Source organism: Melopsittacus undulatus, chromosome 10 (assembly GCF_012275295.1).
Source record: "Melopsittacus undulatus isolate bMelUnd1 chromosome 10, bMelUnd1.mat.Z, whole genome shotgun sequence".
Lineage (NCBI taxonomy): Eukaryota > Metazoa > Chordata > Aves > Psittaciformes > Psittaculidae > Melopsittacus > Melopsittacus undulatus.
In genome coordinates, this window is record NC_047536.1 from 33,783,123 (window position 1) to 33,804,512 (window position 21,390).

Consider the following 21,390-nt stretch of genomic DNA (forward strand, 5'->3'; position numbering starts at 1 on the left):
ACCACATCTGTCCTAAAGGAGTTTTCCAGACAGAGAAAGCATCTTGCAAGTAACATTTCTTTCTGAACACTGGGACCTGATGTGGTATCAAAAGCATGCAACAAGCTCACGTGCAGGCAACAAACGTGTGCTTGTACCAACAGCTACAGCAAAGCCTGATTCTGCAGCATCCCTCACTCAGCATCTTGCAAGGGACGTTTTCTTCTCCCCAGCCATGTTTAACATGGTCTCATGGCAGGTTTTACATGTCCATCATCTTCAGAACATGCAAAGAGGTGTGGAAATACCTTCCTTATCTGGTGGGTTTCCTACTCTCAACAGAGAGAGGTGAAGAATGAGAAGGGGAGATGGAGGATACAAAGGACAGGAGACACACTGATATAAACCCACAAAGATGGGAATGAAGAGGCTGTGATCAAGCACTCCAAGGGCCAAGTGGAGGTTGTCTGGGAGCTGTTCCAGACCCCACCTCTGTCTCATCCAAAGCAGGGTTATTAACAACAGAAACAGACCAGTAAGTCAGGAGCTGCCTCTAACGCCCTCTTAGTGGCTCAATCTCAACACCCCCAGTTTCTAGAGCAGTATTCAAGCATCATCTGGTACAGGGAACTTTTCAGTGGTTTCCCCATAGTTGTTGTGAGGAACAGAGGAACACTGTAAACAAATGGAGACACGAGACAATGTGCAAATCATACAATACAAACACAAAGTGGTTTTGCTCTTAAAACCCCATTTCAGCGACCCACCAAGGTGCTCATGAGAAAATTAAAGGGCTGGTGTTGTTATAAAAGCTTTGAAGTGACACATAACATCCCATTTGGCTTAAAATCTCCAATTCTTAGGACAAATCACTAAAACCCCCCTATGTTTTAAAACATTTAAGCTGTTACCTACTGTCTGCATTGCATTCAGTGCAAACCAGTTCACCAGTTGGCTTTAAGATTCTCATGCACTCCAGAAGAAGCTGCACTATTTGGTCTTCAGCATTCCAATACAAGACTGAACTCAAAGCAGAACTGACTTGTGCTTGAGATGCAAGTCCCTTCGCCACCACTAAAGGAGCCCGATCCCAGTTGGGTTGGTGGCAAACTGGAGTCTGGGGGTACACTGTCACTGGAGGCCGCCTCGCACGTACAGAGCTGCTCATCAGTGTGTGGGTCACAGACTGGAAACTCTCCCTTTTCATGGTTCAAGGTAGGTTTATTTAAGCTGAGAACCAGCACTAGAGTGAGCTCCAGCTCTGCAGGCCTGGCAATTTTTGGTGCTTGGCTTTGTAAACGTGCTTAGGGAACAAAGCAGGAATGGAAGGAGGAATAAAACAATTGGCTTGTTGCACTCAAATGAAAACCATGAGCTTGGAGAGGTCTTCAACAGCGCAGCTGTACAGAAGAGTGGTGGCTTCTGCTTACATCTCACCTTTAGGCCAGTACCACTGCTTAAAATGCAGAATGTCTCCATCACATTTATATCGTGACAACTCAATACATTACACCACAGACATTTAACGTAACTCCATACATGCTATAAAAGAAAACAGGGAAAAAGGAAAAAGAAAGGAAGGAAACCAGTAAGACCGTAGCTAAACTGCTTTAAATACTGCATGCTACAGCACTCCACGTGTCATCCAGATACGACACTGAAAGGTGACAAAAGGCTGAAGGGATTACAAAACCTTGTCGGCAGGTTGGAAAGCTGCCTTCTTACTGTGGCAGAATGATTCCCCCTCCCCATTCTCTATTTCTAATGTTCATGATTCTAGTGTTGAGTTGGCCATGTATATATATATATATATTCTCTTTTTAATCCATTCTAATTACAGGGTTTCCTTAACTTAATTAAATCCATCGGTGTGGTAGCTGGGGTGAGAGTCAGCTGTGAGCTGGGTTGTCTCTGTGGCTGATGCTGGTTGTATCACAATAGGTGCGTCTGAGGCCTCTGCAAAGTGAAGGCAAAAGGTTTAAGCACACCGAGGGGATGAGAACAGCATCATTATGCTTTGGTAAGTGAAAGACACATCTCCCTGTAACACACTGATAACACAGTCTTACATTCCTTTAGGAGCATGATGGTAATTTAGTGTTTTCCAGCCTGCACGTAGTACCATACAACTCAAATCTACATGTGAAACCACTTATTATATGTCCCTGTTCATGTAAGAGCAGCTGATCTTCACCCACCATTCAGCTATGCCCCTTAGAAACATGACCAGAGCATACACAAGACTCCACGAGTGTTTTAATGATCAGTTTAATTTGACAGAAATAGCATTATCTCTTCATAAGCTGCATTAGATCTATTACCAGGGTAGCAGTCTCACTTCCTTCACTCCTGATGCAGTTAATGCTGCCTTGACATCACCCTCATCCTTTGGGGTAAAAGCCCCTTTTTACAGTCACATGAATCTGGCTGGGATGTGACTCCTGCAACGTGTGAAGGCAGCTGAATGATGGTGACCTCCTGCTCTGGAGCTGACCCCACCATATCAGTGAGGACCTTTGAGTTTTCAGCATCTCTGTCTCTGGTGTTAGTGTCATGCACAGAACTCTTGTGCCACGAGTACTCCCTGAGCATCATAAAATGGTTTGGGTTGGAAGGGACCTTAAAGCTCATCCAGTCCCAATGCCATGGGCAGGGACCCCTTCCACTGGAGCAGCTGCTCCAAGCCCCTGTGTCCAACCTGGCCTTGAGCACTGCCAGGGATGGGGCAGCCACAGCTTCTCTGGGCACCCTGTGCCAGCGCCTCAGCACCCTCACAGGGAACAGCTTCTGCCTAAGAGCTCAGCTCAGTCTCCCTCTGTTAGAGAGGGGAGACTCATCAGAGCAGAGCAGAGGAGGAGAAAACCTACATCTACAATCACCTGCAATCCAGGGCCTGTACTGATCTCTACTGAGCAATCACTGCTCCTCAACCGGTGCAATAAGCACCAATGACCATTTGACATCTCGCAGTGGTTTCACCTACCCCTTTCATCTGACTGCAACTGTGCCTCCAAGTCCTCTGGAGAGACGTAGTATTCCTGCTCTTCCCCTTCAGGAGGTTTAGGTTTACACTTCCCACAGCAACAATTACAGCAGCAGCACAGACAGCAACAGCAATAGCAGCCTGTGATGAGGCCGCAGAACACGAACAAGGCCTGCAGAGGACAGGAGACAGAGAAATATCCATAACCTGTGCCTAGAACATGGCAACCACCAAGTTTGTGAGACTCATATGGAAACCAGAGACCAAATTTGGTCATGTAGAGACAGAACTTAATAGCTAGAGTTTTATACTCCATCAACAATATATATATATTAAAGCAAGTACAAAACTGGCTACAGCTCGCAACATTTTACACCAAGGTGAATACTGCTCATCTGGTTTACTTGAATTCCTATAATTTAGGTTTAAATGGGCTATTCTGCTACATTTGGAAGAAGATACAGGGCTAAGAAGTGTATCTGTATTAAAATCCAGAGGTACAATAGCTTAGCACAGACTGTAGCTTGCATAAGTGACCCTGGGCAAGATTTACACTCGGTAGTTGATGCACAGGTCGTGATGTACCTATATAGGGTCTTCAACCTGCCCAAGGCTGCAGGCAAAGCTGCAGAGCTCACTGTAACTCAATGTGGGACACGGAGGTGAGATGCTACCAAAACAACACTTTAAAGATAGCAAACCAGCACAGTGATGCAACTCACTGCAGCAGACTCGAGCTGCAGACAATGCTGGCAAGTAGGAAATGAAGCCATCAGATGATGCCAAGTGCTGGCTCCTAGAAGGCATCTCTACAACAACTGTAACATCTACTCCATGCACACAATGCTTTCAAACAGATTTTTGTGTGCATTTATGAGGAAACTTGAGCTTAAGGTGTAGTTTTGGTATATTGGTGCTGCTGCTGAGGGATGGGCAAGTGAGCAAACAACCTAGAGCCTCTCAAATGAGAGAGGAGCTCAAGTGGAACTGGTTCACAGAACCCCCTGAATAGCTCTGTAAGCACCATTCTGACAGCATCTCCTGTGTGAGAGGTTTAAATGCCCACCCAGAACAACTTTTACTTACCTTTGCCCACCAGCTGGACAGCACGAAGTATGTGTTCACATTCTCTTCACCAAACTGCTCTGCTACATAGAGACCCAGAGACCCATACTTATCATAGATGTTCCTCTTGGTGGCATCCGTCAGGATGGCGTGTGCGTTATTGATCTCTTTAAACTTCTCTGCTGCCTCAGGGTTATCAGGGTTTTTATCAGGATGATATTTCAATGCCAGTTTCCTGCAGAAAATAGAAAGAGGTTTTTTTATAGATTAAAAACTGGGATTTTGGGTCCCTGGGGTTTGATATTTATTTCATTCCATAGCCTGTCACTCAAGGCACTTTCAAGTTCCAGTTGGTTTCCTTCATCTGTGAGTCAACTTCCCTGATGAGTCTTCCTTAGATAACAACAAAAGGTTGCAGCAGTGACCAGCTTAGTTCACAGGACCAACTTCAGACCGTTGGATTCAGAAATGCAATGGAATAAAGAGACACTGAAGAAAATGAGTCCTTTTTTGGGGGGTTCTGCCCCTCAGCTCCAGCAATTTCCACTGGTAAGTTTTGCTCTTGCTAAAGCAAAGACCAAGCTAATAGCAAAAAGACAGCCTAAGATATAGGACAAAAGGCTAAATAAAAGCAAGGTGATCTGCAGTGCCTGAACACAGAAATAGAACTGACAATTGCTTGTGGCTAATTTACCAATTCCTGTGCAGGAACAAAGCACTTTGCAGTTCAAGGCTTGCTAGAATAGGAATGGCTCCTGAGTTTAAAGCTACCAGGAAATCACAAGGTCCCTTCCCTAACCATGATAGATCCTTTACAACCGACAGCCCTTTACAGTCCCCAGATTTAGCACAAAAGAATCAGATTAAACACTGATAAATCTGCTCGTTCTGAAATGGTTCAGGCTACTTATAGAAATCAGCAGAAATAACTGATCAACCCCCCCCACCAACAGAAAAGTGAGCTCCCAAGTAGAAAATGACACTGAATTGGATGCTAACAGCTTTCCACAAAGAAAGAAACACTCCCCAAAGACCCGTATCTGAGGAACACAGTAGAACATGCAGAGTTTTACACAGCTTCACAGTGGGGGAATGTTCAGACAAACATGAAGGAAGGATGTTCATTCACATCACATGGATGTGCGTGAAAGGTGTCACAGCATCCCACAGTAAGCTGTAAATGATGCTGTTCAGGGTAAATAATGGCCTCAATGAGGATTTAACCACAGTTTTTATCATCAGGGGGAAGTTAGATAAACTTGGACAGGGATTTGCTACTATCAGGCTGCAACAGATGAGGATTTTCCATATCCCATTGCCTATGTGAACACAAACCCCACAGCCCAGCAAAGGATGCTCAAGTGGAGTGAAAACAAGGGGTGGTCAGTCCTTTGTCATGAAGCAGTGCAGGAAACAAGACTGGAGGAAGGTTCAGGTGGGTATAAACCAGCTCTGTTTCACCATAAGATGTAGTTGGGTTGTTCCTCCAAAGGGAAACTTGCAGTTTTGCCCCCAAGAAGGTGAAATAAGTCTCCAGTTGCTAAGGCTTGACCATTACTGATGCAAACTTGCAATTTGGGAAGATAAAGCCCCTTTTTGAGACCCAGTTTCTTGATAGACTTCACCATGTGGCTGCCATGAGGATTCAAATGTAACTTTGAAAGGGAAAAAGCTTTGGTGAATGTTAAAGACTGGAAGGAAACCACTCTGAAAAGGAGTATCCTCATGTACAGATTACTGCTGACCCCTAGTGTAATGTTAAGTACATTGCCACTTGTCAAACAGCCCACAAGGCCACAGCTTCTGCCTAAGGGGAGGAAGCAGTTGCATTTAAGCAGGTTTTGGGAGAATGTGGAAAGGGAGATGGTGCAGGACTCTGGGTTTGCTTTGGTTTTATTCTGTCAAGATGAAGCCATTTCATGTGTCTAAGAAAAGAAATAAAGAAAAAATCCTATTTTACAATAGTATCTCCCCATAGAATAAGGAAATTTGAATGGGTTTTTAGAAGAAAAGCCACTGCTGATACCCATTGCTGATAGTTTTCATCCTTATTCTCATCTTTAATCTATACCTCACTGTGCCAGAGTTGGAACTGATGGACTAAAGGGCAGCACTGCCCATCTTTAGTCCCTGTAAGCCAGACACATAACATGAAGCCTTTAACTCTGATCACACTGTCTTAAAACTGTTCAGCTTCATCTGTCACCTTTCAGAATGATACTGCCTCCCTGAGAACTTATCAGAGATACATGAAAATTTAATGTTAACCACTTATACAAACCCTAGTTATGCTTCACTCTGATGAAAACCATGTTTTCACCTGGGTTTCTCCCATGTTCTTCTTGCAAAAGGTGTAAGTAAACCACCTCCAGCCTACACATGAACAGGCCACCAGTTAAACACTTCAAGCTATTGGTGCTATAGAACTCACAGCTTTACCTGTAGGACTTCTTGATATCATCTGAAGTGGCATTCTTGTCCAAGCCCAGTACATGGTACAGGGATTCTCCAGAGGTAGAGAGCGAGCGTTGCCGCTGGTCTGCCATCTCCAGCTACCCTGAAGACAGAATTGGTCCCTGCCAAAGAGAAAAGAGATGCTTAGATAAAGAACATCACTGCCCTTGTGAATCAAATCAGCCTTAAAAACACGAGTTTGGGTGTGAAAAATCATCTTTTAGAAGGTTTAAATGTGCTTGGAAAAGGTTCTTCATGTTATGTGGAAGCTGAAAAGCTACTTAGCAGTGAAAACAACTATTACACCTTCAGCCCAACACCAGGCACCCTGCAATCACTGATGCATGTACTCAACTCTTCTTTCCAAGAACCCCGAATCCACAGCTGAGTATGGCCATAGATGGGTACAGCATAACACGTCCCTAAAGCTACTTCACCTTCTTTCTTAGTCTTACTATTAAGATGATTTGTGATGGTAAAAACAACAACAGAGAGGATGCTATTATGTTGAGGCTGCCTTTTGGCACCATGTTTGCTATGGGGTGATGCGTTTTCAATTGCAGGTTATTCTCTTGCATTAAAAGAAAATGAAACCAAACCTCCCTGACACCAGGTTGAGCAGAATCCTTTAGTCAGAGCTAGTTAGACTGGGCCTGTGCATCCCACTACAAAAGAGGGATGCCTGCCCACTTCAAGAGGTCTCCTGTCTCATAACTTGAAGTTTAACATGTATCCTAGTTCAACTCACACTGCCTGAGCATGGATTAACCTCCTGCTCCAAATTCAACTGTAAAGGACCCCAGAGGCCTCCCCCCATGCCACACCATGGGAAAGCCATGGTTATGTCCTCTAACATCCTAAGGGGATTAGCATTTGCTGTTCCTTAGCTGCAGAACTGCTGCAAGGATGAGCATCCAAGAGGAGGCTATTTTGGGATTATGTCATTATAGTGAAGCCTACACCAGATTATGTAGCCTTTGAACAAGATATTTAAAGGCCTGGACCTTTCTGATTTAACCCTTTACCTTATATAACAAAGTTTAGAACGTCAACTTTTAAAAGCTACCTGAAAGGAATACTCCTGCAAACCCCATCTTGTCCTGCCACGTTCCTGGAGTGACCTCACAGTGTGGATATGCTTCACAAAGCCACAGTCCTGCATCCTCCAACTCCTGGTCCCATCGCGGCTGTGCAAGGGTCACCACATGGCAAGGATGTGGACAGAGACATTGCAACTTCCTTTACATCTCGGAGCCTGCTCTTACTTATTCCTCCACATTTGGTCTCTTCAGCTTTACATTAGTTCAACACTGGGTCTGCAAACTCCCATCTAATCTCCTTCCAGAAGTCTCTGGCAGCCCAGGTAAGATGAATTAAAAGCTACCTAACAAGGGAGCTATAAGATATTATTAATTAAAAGGTCTAAACTCTAATGCTTTGGCCAAGGATTCACAACAGACCCTGATTCTGGAATGTGAATGTGTGGGCAGGGAGAGAAACTCTTGTCAAGGATCCTGTTCAGCTCCCAGCAGCTTTCTGTGCAAGAAGGAAATCACCAAGTGCTGCAAGACACAACACAACCAACTCAGTTATTTGGGCACCATCTGAGCCAGTGAAAGGCAATAAAGTGTTTCAGGAAAGCAATCCCACATCTGGGAATACACCAGGAACAAGCCTCCTGTTCCCAGCCCCCTCCAGCCCAAGTGAGGTCAAAGGCTGCTGATCCTGACGTCTCTCTGGTAATCTGGCTAATCCCACCAGCCTGCTCCAACTGCTGCCTCTCCTGCTCTCCCACCACACTGCTGAATTCCCCTGCAGCTCCATTCCACCAGTAACCCACTGGTGGCATCCACAGTGTGTCTATTGCCACTGCTCTTTGCCAGGGAGCTGTGGGATTAAGCTGAAGTTGGGAGGGGGAAAAGCATCATCGTTGAGATCCTACATGTTCATTTACTCCTTCCAAAGAAGGTATTGCTTCAAACAGGAGCATCGAGAGCATTTGGAAGTAGTAGTAGCTCCATCCCTGGCAGTGCTCAAGGCCAGGTTGAATGGGGCTTGGAGCAAGCTGCTCTAGTGGAAGGTGTCCCTGCCCATGGCAGGGAGCTGGAACTGGATTAGCTTTAGAAACCACTCTATGATTCCATGAGCATGAATCCAACGCGAACAGATGCTGCAGATCACACGTATATACCATATTCTGCTCAATAATTAAACTGTCAAATTAGGGTCAATTTGTTTAACAGCAATGAATTCAGCTTGAGCCAGGTGGTGTCTATCATCTGCAGGCTCATCCTCACCCAGGCTGCCTGTCAACAACAAAGGCACAGGCACAAAATGCCACATCACTGCAGTCTTTAATCACTTCAGTGGGAACAGCTCAGGCTGTCTGGAGAGCAGTGCAAAGGGTGCTTGCATTTATCCTTCAAGACTGGTATGAAATGGACACCTTGGCCTTAGGAGAGCAGAGGACAAGGTGGTAACAGGAATTCATCTGGGAAGCTTGTTAAGGCAGTATTGTAACTCAGAATGCAACCTCTGGCTTTCCAAATGGGAACCAGACCATAAAGGTGCAAGTTACTTCAGTTCAGAGGACCTCACAAACCAGGGTATTATCTATCCTACTGCTTTTACAAGTGGTTCTCATTGACAGCACTGAAAACCACTCTGTGCCTTTACAAAGTGGTGTATTCAGCAGCAATGAGCCATCTGCTGTGCATTCACCCCAAGCAGGATGCCCTGAAGAGGTTTCTCTCTGAAGAAAGGTAATCCCCTGGATTAAACAGCACAGTTTTTAACCCTCTGTGTACCACAATATCCTCCTTAGTCAGCTTGGCCAGAAAAAGCAACTGTTTCAGCAGGACCAGGTCAGTATTATCAGGACCACCTTGCTGGAAAGACTCTAGATCCATAGATCCATAAGACCCATAGATAACCCTTCAGGTTATCTATGGGAACCAGCATTAACCTTTCAAGTACATCAGTGGTAAACTGAACCTTAGAAAGGCTGATTTCCCAAAAGAATCCTACCACATCTCCTCAGTATTTACTAGTAAAAGTCTATATGAAAACACCAACCCAGAAAGCACCTTAGGAAATACTGATTTATCACAATGGAACAGCACCAATGGCCTCAGCATCCTGTCCATCTGTCCTGGATCCATTCAGAGTCAGTCTCACAACCTGCTGGTTTAGGAGGGTGAAACACCAACATTTTTAAAGGGGAGAGGAGAGAGACACATTCACGACTGGATTATCAAGAATGAGGTGTTTTAAGCATGGCTTTGTGAGGTATTTGAGATTTCTATGGGAAACCCTGCACTTTGTCTCCTCAGTGTTACTCTGCATTTCAATGAGCAGCTACAAGAGATCAAAAAGTCCAGGACTTACCTAGTGTCTGGTTTGAATACTTTAATGTAGGTGGTAACAGCCTCCACACAGCTCTAAAACTGAAGCTCCTGCAGACAAAACAAAAGCAAATCCCTTGGTAACTAACTCTTCAGCCTCCACAGCATAAACGCTTATCTTCAGCATTGATTACCTGTCAAAGTCAGTTAGAAACAGCTTAAAGTATAGATCCAAGGCCTCCATATCTGCAGCTTCAGCCCTTTCCCAAACCTTTTGCCATGTGATAGACACCTACTTAACTAAAATAAAGCCACCAGTCTCTCAGAACCTCTTTAACTGTTGGATGCATTTGTGACATACCTGGTATAACACACAAGCAGTGTGGGTTTCAGGTCCTGATCATCTCTAATATGGTTAGACACTGCTTTAGCTCAGTAACAGAGCAGGTCAGTGGTGCCCTTCATGACAAATAAACCTCATTTTTTAAGATGCCCATAGAAATCAGCATTGTCTGCACAGCACAAGGTATTAACAGCACTGCCACCAAGCTGAGGGAGACTTGTGGAGCAGCTAAAGGCCACTATGCCATTCCTAATGCCACTCTATCTGCATCAGTATTGGTTCATGGGCTTGAAATGTAGAGCAACACCAAGTCATTTGGCCAGGACAAGTTTCCATTGAAAACCACAGGTTCATCCTACCCACATCCCCTCATCCTGAAGCACAGGATCATTTTAAAGCAATCCTTAGAAAGCTGCAGATGGTTTATAGGGTCAGCAACCAGAAACATGGCTCTTGGGACTGAAACAGGCTTATTCAGAGGGATGAGGCCACCAGTTCTGCCTGTGGTTGCTGCAGATCTTCTCTGTCCATCACTACCTAGCAGATAGACAGTCAGTATCTATCTTTCCCCCCCCTAAATAAGCTCTGCCTTCATACCTGGGTGAAGACCATCTTTAAACTTACCACTAACTGTTTCAGACAGCAACCTAAGCTTCTGAAATGCTGACAGTCAAGCTGAAAAGCAGCTACAGCACATGCAGTTTAGGGATGCACACAGCTGAAATCTGTGAGCAGAACAGAAGAAAGCCAAGTCCAAATGCACTGTGGAGATTGGATTTTACCTGCTTGCCTCTCTCCAAATGAGCTCCCCAGCTAAAGGCAGCATTTGGCACGTAATGAAGTAAATGAGAATACAGTCATGTGTGGGTAGAGGCTTCAAGGAGCTCCAGTGCACGATTCCAGCCCAGGCCTCATCACACTCACTCCATCAGAAGGTGTTTTTTACAGCATACACACTTAATGCCAAGCCAGGGACAGAACCCAGAGTATGCACTGAAGTATGTTTAACTCACTATGGATGGAGCAGCAGTATTGCCTCCAGTCTCCCAGCGACGCCAATACAATGTTCCATTAAGAGCAGAAACCCTGATGGACAGCTGGAAATACCCAAACAAGCCCAAAATAAACCCCAAAGGAAAGTGCTTCCTACAATCAAAGTACAAGAGAAACCCATGCCAGGTATTTGACACCATCCCTTCCTCACCGCATCCTTTCCAGGCCTCCTGTTGCAACCAGTGGTTCCATGCTGGTGACTGGGGAATGTTCTGATCTATCCATCCAATCTCATTATTCAGCAGGTGAGATCCACTGACCCAGAGCTCCACATAATACCCTGCTCAGAGTTACTTGGAAGTATCTCCCCCTCCTTACTACATGATACTCACAATGTAAATAAAAGGAGAGCAAATGAAAGGGCTGATACCAGAAAAGAAATGGAAGCATTTAAACATCAAGATTAATGAGCATTACCCACTTCAAAACACACAAAAACTCAAAGGAAAGAAGTCTACAGAAGAGAATAACTGTTTAAGAGGCAGAAATTACATATATACGTATAGAAATTGTAAGAAAAGTTTAAAGAATGGTGAAGATAAGGAAAACAAAGCTACACAAACACAAACTGAATTCAGCAACGTATTAAACTGTAACACAAATAAAGCACATTTAGGAAATGTCCCTGTTCTTTTGCTCATCTCCAAACCAGCTCTCCCAGCTTTGAATCTGATTTATCCAATATTGTCTTTTCCCCCCATATACTGCCCCATAAATGTGCTCAGCACCTCTTCTTGCTCTCAGCAAGACAATCTGTTCCTTACACAACTCTGACATCTATTCCTTTTGATAGACAGCCTGTTTGTTCTGCCTGCCCCAACCTCTGACAGATGCAGAACCACTTTAACAGTCCTATTAACAGGATGGTCACCATCCTGTTCCCTGTGCTGCTAACAGAGAGAGGTATCTCTAAATATACCCCAAGATACCTGGATTTATAACCCATCTCCACCATGAGCTACATCACTTCTATTATAGCACTTAAAGAAACGATGCTGTGACTAAGGTAAATTAAACACAGTACTAGAAATCAACAGCTAAAATAGAAGCTCCCCAGTCTTTATGTGAACACATCACTTGCAAAGCGCATCAGCATTGGGAAAACTATGTGAAGAGGCTGAAGGTAAAACAAACTGGCTATAAATGCACTCAAGAACCCCACTGCTTAAAGTGCTCTTTGTGAACACTCCCTCAGTTGCCCTGGAATAGTAATCTTTAACCTATTCGTGGAAGCACTAATGCTTAATATTCATTAATGCATCCAAAAGTGAGTGGTTTGGTGTTACCTGTATTTTTACATCCCAGCACAAAAGCCTTTCTGCTGAATTTTGCTCTTCAGTTTGGAGCCTTTTGCTAAAGGTCCCATGAGATATTTCACATCCACAATGACATTCTGGTGTAACATACAAACCCTGATGGAAAACTAAGCTCATATCCATGGAATTCATTCAAATCCATAGAGCCTTTTCCCAAGAGAAACAAACCTTACTATGGCCAAATTACTTTTAGGCCTGCAACAGTGACAGATTGCTAAAACCTTCATCAAATCCTCTTCAATGGGAGGGTTTGGAGGAGAAGAACAGGGCTTTAAAGAACTGGAACCTGGGACAACACAACTTCTCTGCCTAATTCAAGCCTAAACTGCTGGAATAGTCATCACTAACAACTGAAAGTTGGGGCAAACTTAACTACAGTGATACAAGTGTTGTATCTCTGATAAGCTTAGCAGATTAAAATGTAGCCAGTTAAGTCTGATTGACCAACCTGTTATAAAGACTTGTGACCTTGTACCCTACACAAGAGGAAGGTTCTAACCTACCAAAGAAGGTTTCCCATGTTAGGGGTTAAAATGTAAAGTATTAGATTCCTATTTTCTATCCTCTCCCCTCAAGGAAAGGAATTCCTGTGTAAAACCCTAGGGTTTTAGTGCATTCCCTACTCTGGATTTCATTGCTCCTGTTTAATCCTTCAGCAAAAGTAAATGATTCTTTATGGCATTACAGCAGTTTATATGGCAGAGGGCAAATGTCACCAACTGCACGACTATAAAAACCAGACATTTGCTTACTCAGCTCTTAAAATGCATGAGAAAAGAGTAGCTCTGTTTCCCTGCCTTATCCTTACACTTCATTCTCTCTATATATAAACCTGTGCAGTGCTTGAGTCACTGTAACTACTCATAGCACCCAAGTCCGACAGAACAAATCATTACCCCACTACAGTGGGTGGAGTGATACTGATGCCATTTATTTCTTCTAGAGAAGAAACATCTTAAACTGCTCCACAAGCATCATGCAGAGGTACAGCTCCATCTGTGTGGGGTGGGTTGAATTAACTGCATCCATCCAAGAATCCTATTGCTAATGACTGTACCAATGTAGTAAGTCTTTAAAACACAGAAGTAGTCCTGGGACAAACAGATGAGTTTATTCACATCAAACTGGGACCTACACCATTATGTCCCACCTGTAAATAAGACAAATAAAGGCTTTTAAGCAGCAAAGAGAGGAAAAAGGATGATTGTGTTATAGGACCAAAGGTTCAGCAGATGGGATGATCCAAACTGATCCAGTCTGGTGTTTCCCTGGGAGAAACTTCACTGCTTTCAGGTTATTCATCTCAGCCATTCAGGTCTGTAATAGAAGCCTCTTCCCCCACCAAGCACACAAATGTTCCTCTTAGAAGTTGTGAATAAAAAGAGCAAAATAAGCAGAACTTCTAAATCAGAGTTTATAAAGCCAAGTTTCTGACCACAACCACCCATAAAGCCAGGGAAAGAAAAGCTGAAGTGTCTTTAGGCCACCAGCAGGAATCCTACGTAAGTGTCCCTGTGATGCCAAAGCCTTTCTCTCTGTTTCACAGTTTTTTTGTCATCTGCAAGATTTTACCCTAAAAATCCACCTTATTTATCCAATAACACAGGAAGAAAAGGCAGTTTTTCCTTGACTTACTTTTTCCTCATGTATCTGATCAGGTCCTGCCAGGCTAAGATGATGCACAATTCCTCAAGCAGCACCTGCAGCCTCTCAGTTACACTGGGAACACTTTCCTGCCAAAGATTACTCCTTTTGCAAAGTTAAACATATCTGCAAATCCTTCCCATTAAACTGGGGGGGGGGGGAACCTTTCTGTTGGTTTCTCCTCTGTACTCTCCTCATTGCTCAACTGCATCTCCCCAGTTTCTGTGGAGCGTGGGGAGGAGACTTCACTATTTCATCATTTCACTTCCTCACAGAAACTGCCAGGGAACGTTTTAATTTCCTCCTGTGAAAAACAGAAAACATTCAAAGGTTTCTTTATTAGATCATAAAGAGACCAAGGCAAAACCAGAGGTCTTTTCAGGTAGGACTGAATAGCAAAGATTCATATCACAGACTGCTTTGTGTTGGAAGGGACCTTAAAGCTCATCCAGTTCCAATGGGCAGGGACCCCTTCCACTGGAGCAGCTGCTCCAAGCCCCTGTGTCCAACCTGGCCTTGAGCACTGCCAGGGATGGGGCAGCCACAGCTTCTCTGGGCACCCTGTGCCAGCGCCTCAGCACCCTCACAGGGAACAGCTTCTGCCTAAGAGCTCAGCTCAGTCTCCCCTCGGGCAGGTTCAAGCCATTCCCTTGGCCTGTCCTTGATAAAACTGATAGAAACAAAAACCACATATATGTAATTGTGGACATTCTTCAGTCATCATCATATCAGATTCCTCCTCACTGGATAGTGTCAGATGTTCCATAAGGAACATCTTTCTTCCTTAAACTCCATAAAGAACATACATAAACCATAAAGAAAATGGTTTAAGAAGCATGAGGAGATGCTTTACATACCTGCCCTATCCAAATCCCCAGCACATGGACATTTAGAAGCATAAAGAGTTCAGACTTAAGATTTCCACAATAAAATCTGCAGTGAGCAGCACAGTTTGTGCCACTCAAACCTTTACTTGTTGCTTTGGCAGGAAAATACAACAAAATCCCTTTCCTTTTGAAGGTTGGGCTGGAGGGACATGGCTTCATTGCAGGTGTCTGTGTTTCTTCCTAGGTCAAGTAAACCAGCACCCATGCCCAGAGGTAAATACACAGCAAACAGCACCTTGGGGTAGGTGACACATTGATTCCCTGATCCAAAAGCCTTCACAGCCCTGAAGGAAGTCCCTGTGAATGCTCTGCTCACATAACTATGTTCTTATAGCACATTACCCAGCACACAACTCACAGGTTTGAGTCAGTCTGGACTGGGAGGTGCTCAGGACCTCAGGCCTTGCACGTTGCCTCCACCCAGCTCATTTAGCTGGGAACATCCAAACAAATCATAGGGTTGCATTAAAACCGGTTTTAACTTAAACTGACATTTTCATGCAGGAGATAAACTCCTTGGGATTCCCTGTACTGTGTGGTTTCACCAACGAAGAAGATTTACTTCCTATTTCTATTACTCCTACAGACCCCCTACTGCTATTTACTTCCACTATCATCTTACTCTGCACGCACTGAGTCTGCAAACTGTGTGATGAAGAGTCCCAAGTGCCACCATTCAGCCTGGAAACACCATTTGTGGCTGCTTAACAAAAACCAGCCCATAATTCAGAAATAATGAAGCAAGTGAGCATGGGTTTGTTCTACTGCATTTCCCACTCACTCACGAGTGATTACATAGAAAAGACACAGCTTGAATTCCAGTTCAACCTGAACTGAGTTTTCTAACATTGTATTTGGGCTAAGAAATGGAACATTAAAGGCATATAGATTTTATAAGGTAAGTTTTCACACTGGATTCACACTTCAGAGGACTTGGAACAAAAAGACACTATTACACTGATGCATAATTTAAGCACTGCCATTCCCAATGCACATGCCTGGCAGTTCCAGTGTAAAGCACAGAATTATCACTTTTAGTCTTTTTTCCACCCAAATAACTGAGAACAAAGCCAGAAAACCCTATAGGTTTTGTGATTATGATGCTTTTATTCCTCCCTCTGATCTAAACTAACACCAGAGCATGACAGGTCTCTTCAGTCTGCCTGTGTATGACAGTTAATGCAATGTTAAGACTGCTGTTACTCTTACACATATTCCCCAAACCAAGAGTAGGTGTTCCTCAAGATCCTTAACAGGAACATAATCAGTTGCAAAAGAGCATCCTTCCCCATTTAGGGTTATTTTTAAATAACATTTTAAACATCTACACATTTAAGCAGCCTCAAAACAGCACAGAAGGAAGTGTGAAAGTCATCATGGATCATTTTTAACATGCAACGGGGACTAACTGGGGTTTACATGGAAGATGTCAACAGAACAAGTCACTGGAAGAGAAGTGGGTTTAAGACAACATCCTGGTTTCAGGACTTAAACCATGACAGACAAGATGCAGGACACCAAGGTAAGGACTTGTGCCTAAGAGGGAGGAAAGCCAGGGAAGATGCTGGGTTTCATCACCAGAGATACTTCATCCAACACATACTCCACTTCAGGACCAGTAATACAAAGTAAAGTCACATTGACAGCTGCCCCTGCTATCCACCACTCAGTGAAGCAGTGAGGTACATTGGCAGAGTGTAACCACACATCTTCCAAACACCTTGGTTAACTGGTTTTCCTCACTTAACTGGGAAGAGCCAACATTGTGCCAAGTGCAACAAGAATGAAGTGAGTAAGTGTGGAAGTTGGGAACTCTGCAGGGAAAGAAAGAGTGAGAAAGTTATTAAGGAAGACAAATATTTTCACTCATTACCATGGAGGCAAAACGTTTCTGTGCTACATGCAGTTATTTTGCTCTATGATGAGAGCAGTTTACTCAAAGCAAGAAGCTTCTTTCCCAGGGTTAACTTGGGGCCTTCAGAAGAATGATGGACTTGTGAGTTGTCAAACAAACCCAACAATGATAGAAGGAATCTTCTAAACAGAAGACATGGTTCATACCCTGTTTTCTGTCTTCACTCAGCCCACGAGAGCTCCTCAAGACACACATCAGAACTGAACACATGTGGAGAAGCAGGAGACAGAAGGAGCAGCTCCTTTGTGATCGGGTGGGAAATACCCCTGAAGTTCAGAGAACAGCAGCTCAGAATGAACCTGGAACTTAAACCAATGCTCTGCTCTGCACAGTAACTGAATCCCATTCTTTAACTCTATTTAGAACAGAAAATATGTCTGGTTATAGCTTCTGAGAAAGGTCACAGATCACAAAGGAGGCACCAGCAATGTCATGGCCCCTTCCCTCCTCCTCAGCTCTCTCTGTCTCCACAGAGGTGCTCCAGCCCTTGGAGCATCTTTGTGACCTCCTCTGGACTTGCTCCAACAGCTTCACATCCCTCTTGTGTTGTTGCCCCCAGAGCTGAAGAGTATCAAGGGAGATAAACCTCTCGCTTGATGCAACCTCCTCTTGGTAAGATGAAGCTCCTGCACTGGCATACTCAGACTTACTGCAGACACTGTGGTTAGTAACTGCCCACAGAAACATCCAGACTCTGGCTCCCAAGTCCCCCTCCTGCCTAGAAGCAGCTTTAAACCTAATTATGCTTTTATCAGTAAGTGTTCCTAAATCCTGATGCCATAAGAAGCAGATTCATAAGGAAAACTCCTTCCTGAGTGACCCAGTCCAGGCCAAGACTCCCATTACCCACCACGCACTGGAAGCATGACTCAAAGTTACAAACTATTTCTGAGCAAAAAGGAAATTGCCAAGATCTGCCCATCAGAGTAACAGAAACTCCTGCTAAGACATAAAATATGTAATGACAGATGGAAGGGAAAAGATTATTTTCAGCTGAAATATAGCCAAAAAACTTAAGGACATAAAAGGGGAAAAGCAAACAGAGAACCTATGCAAGGTTCTGCTTTTCCTAACTGGCTCTGTACTGGCACCAGTAACCTTTGGGCTTCTGCCATCCACACTGCAAATATCATCAGCCTATAAGGATTATACACTCACTTGTCCTACAGATTGTTCTGTCAAAGCCACAACCATTCCAGACTCCTGCTGCCACCTAACACAACCTCAGCAAGACACTGCTGAAGCCAAGGACTCACATGCGACCAAAGCAGAATGTGTAGGTCAGTGCTCCCAGGACAAGCAGTAAGAACCTTGACAGATATAGAAATATATATAATATATTCTTCAGAGGGATAATATAATATAATATAATATAATATAATATAATATAATATATAATATAATATAATCTTCAGAGGGAAGAGGAATCCCCAAAGGCAGGCATGGAAGCTGGAAGTGCTGCCTGGATCTCTGGTTTGTGCTGTGCCCATCGCAGGGGTTGGAACTGGATGAGCTTTAAGGTCCCTTCCAACCCAAACCCGGCTGGGATTCTATGATAAACCCATCAAAAGAGGGAAATACACGATTGTCACAGACCAGTTACAGCACTGTTATTGTATGTCATGTCATTCAATGGACCCATTTGCAGGGCCACCTCCCTGTCTTCAATTGTGCCATTCTCCCAGAGAGGATATTCTGGCAACTGAATTAAGAAGCTAAAACCCACAGAGTTATAGCAGCAACTTTTACCTTTAACCTAAACCATGATTCCTTAAGCAGATGTGCTCCCCTTAGTATTCACCATCAGAATGCTTCAACCCAGCCAAACATCCTTCTTGAAGCTGACAAAGAGAAATATGATGTTGAACAGCCCCACTGCTGACAACCACCAGCTCCCTACATCCAACATCCCTACATCCAGCTCCCTACATCTCCAGCATCCCCTGCAGATGAGGCCAGAAGGCTCAAAATCAGCACTCAGACCACTTGGTTCCATTTTATCCAGAATATGATGATCCAAACTCTGCCACTGACTCAACAGATGCTTCCATGCTGATGTACGTGTGCTTCATGCTACATCACCACTGCATCTGAACCCCTGCTCTGCTCATCCACTGCACAACAGCCTCTGGAAGGCTCCAAGCATCCTGAGTTGGCTCATCATTAAAGTCAGGCTGGTGATGGTGCCACAACCCACATAACCCACACAACTCACCTGCAAAAGGAGGCACCAGCTGACCAGGGTTGCTGGCATTTAGGGAAGGAGTGTTTGTACTTCTTGGGAATAACCAACACGGATGCAAGGAACAAGGAGACAAAACATACTACAAAGCCATGACTTTGTTTTCAGGCACTGACTGATAACAGGTTAAGTATAGCACAGAGCAGGCCTGGGAAGGTGGGAACCTCTGGTTTCCCCAGCACTGTGAACCTGCAGTTTAGCAGTACAATGCATCAGGAATTGAGGAGAATGACCACACTGCAGCATCTCCCCTTCATTTAAATGCCATGGACAATCATTGAGATGATATAAAGGAGGGAAGAGGCATTTATTAATGCTTATATCAAGCTGTTTGACTGAGGATCTCATATCCTCAAAGCAGGCTCTGCACAGCCAGCATCAGGCCAAGTCTCTCCAAAGCCCTTAGAGCACCATTAGAAAACCCCAATGAAACCAAACTGGTTTCCATCCTACATTCTAGCTATTAAACTCAGTTTGAGTCCAGCTTTCACTTCCCCCCTATTCTCCCTCCCAGAGCACAGAGTACTTGAATTATGAGAGGTAATTCATTACTGCAAATGACTTCAGCATCCATTCATCAGGATGTCTCAGGCAGAGCAGGATCCTCTCCTGCTCCATCACAAACTGCACACACTGATCCCAAGCAGCCCAGAACCAACAGATGCCTCAGGACTGGACAATGCCCCTATAGAAATCCGGGTCAAACGACTAAATTCCTGCCTGATGCTCTATGGGAAGTAAAACAGGCCCGAGCCTGATGCATCCCAAAGGAAACCCTATTGGATGGGCATCCTCTTGATAGCCTCATTTCCCATGAACCGGGTGAAACACCCCAATCAGCCACTGGGTGAATGAGGCCTGCGAGTTCCTGCTTCGATAGCAGCGCATTAATACAGCATTAAAACACACAAGTAACATGGTCATTTCCCTACGATAAGCCAGCAGGCAGGAGAACATCATTCCCCATCCGTGTAACACGATTTACCCTATTTATACCTTTATTGCTTGAAGCTTTACTGCAGGACAGGGACTATTCAGCATCGCAGCTCTACAGCAACGCCTCGCAGAGCACGGACATCAATACCCCCATAAAATCAAGCCTAAAAGAGATGAAACCATCTGCATTTCCCCTGTGCTATACAGCAGGGATGGTTTTCGCCTTCTCTGCAAGGGAAAACGGCTCCGGTGGGGTGATAAAGCCAACAACGGTGCCTCGAGGTATCGATAGAGCATCAAAGCAAAGGTGTTATCGGTGTCACCACAATTACCTGACCCGAATCCTTCATTCCAGCGCCAGGAGACACTGTATGAACAAACACCCATGGAAAAGGCAGGATTTACCCCCCGGACACGTCATTCCTCAGGCACAATGTTCGTGAACGACAAACCCAAGCAGAACAACGTGAGGGAAGGGAAGGGAAGGTAAAATCACCGCTGTTCCCTCGGGTGCCACCCCCGTCTCGTCGCTCCGCGGCCCGCACCGGCTCCCCCGCACCATTCACCTTCCCAGGCCTCAAGCGGAGGCTCTCCCCTCATCCCCCGCAGGATGAGGCCGCTGGGACCGGGGGGGGAACCGGTGTCCCCTCACCCGCTTCAGGCCCGGCGGCTCCCCCCGCTCCCCTCACACCAGCTCCATCTTGGCCTCCGCCCGCAGGCCGGGCCCCACCGCAGCCCCGGTGCACTCACCTGCGGCCCGCAGGGGCCGGGAGCCCCGGGGTGCGGGCGGCTCCTCGGGCAGGGCCCCGGGGCCGGTGCCGGTTCCCTGGGGCCGGTGCCGGTTCCCTCAGCCCCAGCCGCCGGTGCCGCCGCCTCACACCGGAGCCGGACCCGGCGACGCGCACGGCGCGGAGGGAGGGGGCGGAGCCGGCGCAGCGCGCATGCGCACCGCGGCACGTAGCGGCGCCGTGCCCCCCCCCCTCCCGGTGGGGGGTGCGTGAGCGTGCGGGGAGGGAGGGGGGAGAGGCAAAAGGAGGTTCCCTGACCGGGAATCGAACCCGGGTACCGGAGGTGAGAGCGCAGAACCCTGACCACTAGACCACCAGGGAGCGGCGGCGAGCGGCGATGCCGGCGCTGCAGGGATGGGGATGCAGGGGGGGTGATATGGGGGTCTTGGGGCTGCAGTGGGGATGAGGGGAATGCAGGGAGGATGCAGAGGTAATGGGGGG

The 21,390-nt window shown here is 45.4% G+C and overlaps 1 protein-coding gene across 3 annotated transcripts; it reads right to left on the minus strand.

The window, feature by feature from the left end:
- Window positions 1-1,190: 1,190 nt before the first annotated feature.
- DNAJC5 (DnaJ heat shock protein family (Hsp40) member C5) lies at window positions 1,191-21,069 on the minus strand. Of its 3 annotated transcripts, none has more exons than XM_034066865.1 (6): window positions 20,912-21,069; window positions 9,869-9,936; window positions 6,467-6,603; window positions 4,049-4,262; window positions 2,963-3,134; window positions 1,191-1,935 (listed from the first exon to the last, which is right to left on the minus strand). In XM_034066865.1, the coding sequence occupies exons 3-6, from the start codon at window positions 6,571-6,573 to the stop codon at window positions 1,832-1,834; spliced, it is 597 nt and encodes a 198-aa protein (XP_033922756.1). In that variant the 5' UTR covers window positions 6,574-6,603; window positions 9,869-9,936; window positions 20,912-21,069; the 3' UTR covers window positions 1,191-1,831. The 3 variants fall into 3 exon arrangements, with proteins under 3 accessions (XP_033922756.1, XP_030898281.1, XP_005141705.1); XM_031042421.2 differs by lacking the exon at window positions 20,912-21,069 and adding an exon at window positions 14,173-14,191; XM_005141648.3 differs by lacking the exon at window positions 20,912-21,069 and adding an exon at window positions 10,793-10,814.
- Window positions 21,070-21,390: the final 321 nt, after the last annotated feature.

What these genes read in the sequence shown, in the direction of transcription:
- DNAJC5 (XM_034066865.1), bottom strand. Translation starts at nt 6,573, where the DNA reads ATGGCAGACCAGCGGCAACGCTCGCTCTCTACCTCTGGAGAATCCCTG. An exon ending in GATATCAAGAAGTCCTACAG is followed by an intron (nt 4,263 to 6,466) that starts GTAAAGCTGTGA and finishes TATTTTCTGCAG; the next exon opens with GAAACTGGCATTGAAATATC. An exon ending in GTTGCAGTCAGATGAAAGGG is followed by an intron (nt 1,936 to 2,962) that starts GTAGGTGAAACC and finishes TTCACTTTGCAG; the next exon opens with AGGCCTCAGACGCACCTATT.